Consider the following 930-nt stretch of genomic DNA (forward strand, 5'->3'; position numbering starts at 1 on the left):
TTTTTTTTATCCTCTAGGTTTGGAAACAGGACAAAGCCAGGATGAATGTGAAAAGGAAGGAGATGGATTTCTTGAGCAACACTATTGCTGCTTACGCTCACATTAAAGGTCTGTGCTTTTCCCATGTTTAACATGCAGCTTAGGTTAAAAGAACAGCAAACTCATATGAATATGTTCCAGTGAATAAACCAGACTCCTTTCCCCATCTGTTCAGCCAATCCAGAGAGTTTCGGCCTTTACTTTGTCGTCGGCGTCTGTTTTGGCCTGGTGCTCACTCTCTGCCTCTTGGTCATCCGGATTTCCTGCAAGCCTCGGACCACTACGGCGTCCCCCATGCCAGAGAAAAAACAGCTGAAAGACTATAGTGAGGAAGACGAGGAGAGCGATGATGAGGAGGAGGAAGATGCAGGAGGCCTGGAGTCCTGTATCCAGCACAGCACCACAGAGATTGCCATGAGCAACCACCTCATCACGCCGGACGGGACTCTGAGCAGGAACGTGTTCACCTCAGCTGAGGAGCTGGAGCGGGCACAGCGATTGGAGGAAAGGGAGAGGATCATCAGGGAAATCTGGCGAAACGGACAGCCAGACATTCTGGGAAAAGGGACAGGCACTATTGGAAGAGTGCACTACTACTAACACTCATGAATACAAACTCAAGCCATTTCACTGGTTGAGTGCAGTACTTTGGAAGACTGTTAATGGACAGTGTTTCCATTTTTTTTTATACGTTGGACTGATGTTATTGTAATCCTACAGACCACGGGTACAGCTGTTCTGTATGCAACATTTGGTTGCTGTCAGTCCCCATGTCATGGTGCTCATTAAAAAGTCATTTTAAAGCACAAATTTAGACTTTGATGTCAGAGTTGATGTTTAAAAATGATTTGTGAATTGTACGTGATTATTAGAAGCTCACTGAAAGCAAAT

At 45.5% G+C, this 930-nt stretch overlaps 1 protein-coding gene across 1 annotated transcript; it reads left to right on the top strand.

Moving 5' to 3' along the window:
• The first annotated feature begins 22 nt into the window (after nt 1-22).
• Nucleotides 23-912, top strand: LOC107734091 (protein eva-1 homolog B-like). Its single transcript, XM_016545947.1, has 2 exons — nt 23-108; nt 215-912. Exons 1-2 carry the CDS (start codon nt 42-44, stop codon nt 637-639), a joined length of 492 nt encoding a protein of 163 aa, XP_016401433.1. The 5' UTR covers nt 23-41; the 3' UTR covers nt 640-912.
• The last annotated feature ends 18 nt before the right edge of the window (nt 913-930 follow it).

Source organism: Sinocyclocheilus rhinocerous, unplaced genomic scaffold (assembly GCF_001515625.1).
Source record: "Sinocyclocheilus rhinocerous isolate Xijiao unplaced genomic scaffold, SAMN03320098_v1.1 scaffold41332, whole genome shotgun sequence".
Classification (NCBI taxonomy): Eukaryota; Metazoa; Chordata; class Actinopteri; order Cypriniformes; family Cyprinidae; genus Sinocyclocheilus; species Sinocyclocheilus rhinocerous.

Bases quoted from the DNA above. Each gene is read 5' to 3' on its own strand.
- LOC107734091 (XM_016545947.1), top strand. From the start codon at position 42: ATGAATGTGAAAAGGAAGGAGATGGATTTCTTGAGCAACACTATTGCT. The intron at 109-214 runs GTCTGTGCTTTT...CCATCTGTTCAG, and splicing joins TGCTTACGCTCACATTAAAG to CCAATCCAGAGAGTTTCGGC.